This window comes from Triticum dicoccoides, unplaced genomic scaffold, assembly GCF_002162155.2.
Source record: "Triticum dicoccoides isolate Atlit2015 ecotype Zavitan unplaced genomic scaffold, WEW_v2.0 scaffold68036, whole genome shotgun sequence".
In the NCBI taxonomy this organism is placed as follows: Eukaryota; Viridiplantae; Streptophyta; class Magnoliopsida; order Poales; family Poaceae; genus Triticum; species Triticum dicoccoides.
Window position 1 is genome coordinate 1 of NW_021291455.1, and position 2,310 is coordinate 2,310.

General features: G+C 40.7%; 1 protein-coding gene across 1 annotated transcript; it reads right to left on the bottom strand.

Annotated features, from left to right (window-relative positions):
• Nucleotides 1–13: 13 nt before the first annotated feature.
• Nucleotides 14–1,159, bottom strand: LOC119347445 (probable flavin-containing monooxygenase 1). Its single transcript, XM_037616182.1, has 3 exons — nucleotides 926–1,159; nucleotides 540–715; nucleotides 14–428 (listed from the first exon to the last, which is right to left on the bottom strand). The coding sequence occupies exons 1-3, from the start codon at nucleotides 1,155–1,157 to the stop codon at nucleotides 60–62; spliced, it is 777 nt and encodes a 258-aa protein (XP_037472079.1). The 5' UTR covers nucleotides 1,158–1,159; the 3' UTR covers nucleotides 14–59.
• Between the last annotated feature and the right edge of the window lie 1,151 nt (nucleotides 1,160–2,310).

Consider the following 2,310-nt stretch of genomic DNA (forward strand, 5'->3'; position numbering starts at 1 on the left):
TGTGAAACAATAATTAAATAAATTTTTCAATAAAGACTTGAAGTACGTAAAAAATATGTCTAGTAAAGTGATGACCTATAAAGTTGTGCAGTTGTGGATGTTGAACCAACGATGATAGTATGAAAGTACTTTGACATGAACATGTCCTTGATGTTTTGATCACCATTGAATCCTGTTCCGAAGATAACTATGTCACTCTTTACCAACGTAGATTCACCTTCAACGAGCACACCTTCTTTGCAAAAGCCAAAGGTCTTCGACTTTCTAATAACGATGATGCCTTCCTCTAGATTCTTGTAATGATCCTTGGGTGTAGTGGAAAGCATACATCCCACCATCCCCTCAAAAAAGCTGTGGTCAGGCACCATGTCATGCTTCTTCATTGGAATGGAGTAGTAGCTCTCAGCAAACTTTGAAATCATCAACCTCTTCTCACACACACAAAAGAACAATACAGATGTCTGAAATTAGTCTAAAACAAAACCATTTACACTTCCGGTAATATTAATATTCAATAAAATGGAAACATGTTGTAGTACCAATGGAGTCAAGACGGTAGCTAATATGCTAAGGAGGAAACCTTCACCGGGCTTGTGAATAAGGAGTTCAGCAAAACGAGTTAGATAGAAATTTGATATGTTAATACCCCAAGCATAGAAGTTCGGTATGATCCATTGCTTGGTTCGGACTACCATTGTGCATGGTTTCTCCATACCTAAAGAAAAATTATAGAAAGTAATAAAAATATAATCGCAATGTTTCATTTTTATCTAGGAAACTATAAAGACGAAGACAATATAATCATGATAGGCAATGCTACTAAATGTATACATTGGAATGCTTTAACAAAATGGACATAATAATGTTTCAGTTTCACTAACAAGGAGAAACAAGGTATGTTTAATTGAGGATTGAATATTTTTACCGTTTACTTTTGCGCATTCATTAGCAATGTCAAGGGCTGAATTTCCATAGCCAACGACAGTCACACACTTGTCCTTGATCATCTCCTTAGCTTTCTCACTACCCATTTTGGAGTAGTCCATGGAGTGGATCACTTTCCCATCAAATGCTTCTGGGCCTCTACCAGGAGGGAAATTGGGTATGTTGGGATAATTGCTAAACCTTCCCGTACAAAGAATCACAAAGTCTACCATGTGTACCTGGAGAAAGGGAATACATGTTTATGAACAGTCACATGAGAAAAGTTAATTAGTGTAACACCCTGGCCCAATATGAGTTATGACTAGCCCACCTGTAGGGTGGACCCATATATGTAGCACTCCCCTTACACTTTCATCTTTGCACCATGTAAAATGGTTTGCCCAATGGTGCTATATTAGGAATACAAGGCTGGACCAAAGAAAGGGTCGTTGTTTATTTGGCAAAGTATTGTGGGAATTCAAACTTTCAAGAGAGGTTATGTATGGCGGGATGGAACGGGCTCTCAAATAAATATTTGGGATGATCCTTGGATTCCTTCTAGTACATCAAGAAAGGTTATAACACCTAGAGGATGGGCGAACCAACCTATGGTTGGATGACTAGAAGGACAGAGGTATCCCCAGCCCACCAGGGTTCAAATCCTGGTGCTCACATTATTCCTGGATTTATTTTAGGATTTTCAGCGATGTGGATTCAGTGGGAGGAGACGTTCCCGTCGATGACGAGGCGCATATGGTGACTTTGTAAATCCCAAAATGATGTGCCGGCAAAGTCTCTCGAAGATGCTCATAGGGATAGGGTGTGTGTGTGTGCATTCATAGGGGTGAGTGTATGCGTATATGTATGAGTGCTTGCGTCTATACTGTGTTCAAAAAAGAACACCTAGAGCAAGGACAATGTTATAACACCTAGTGGAGGAAATTATAGACCCTCACACATGACAATGGGATCTGGAACTTATTAGGTCTGTCTTTTCACAGGTTGGTGTCGCTAGAATAATTCAAATTCCTCTCCGGACGGAGGCCATGGAAGATCTTGTGGCGTGGTAGTATACAAGGTCAGGAACCTTCTCAGTTCAGTCGGCGTACCACGCAGAGTTTAACCATCAGTTTGGGAGCCAAATAGCCAGGTCGGACAGGGTAGCGTTCAGTTAAACTCCATATGGAAACAACTTTGATAACTATATACTCCAAGGAAAATAAAACACTTTGGATGGAAGGTGCTCCGGGGTGTACTACCATGCATGGGAATCTTAGCCGCAAGACACATTCCAGTCCTTCTGCAATGTCCAGTTTGCAAGACCGGGATTGATGACATTCAACACGTTCTTTTCTGTTGTCCTCAGGCACGCACACCACACACACA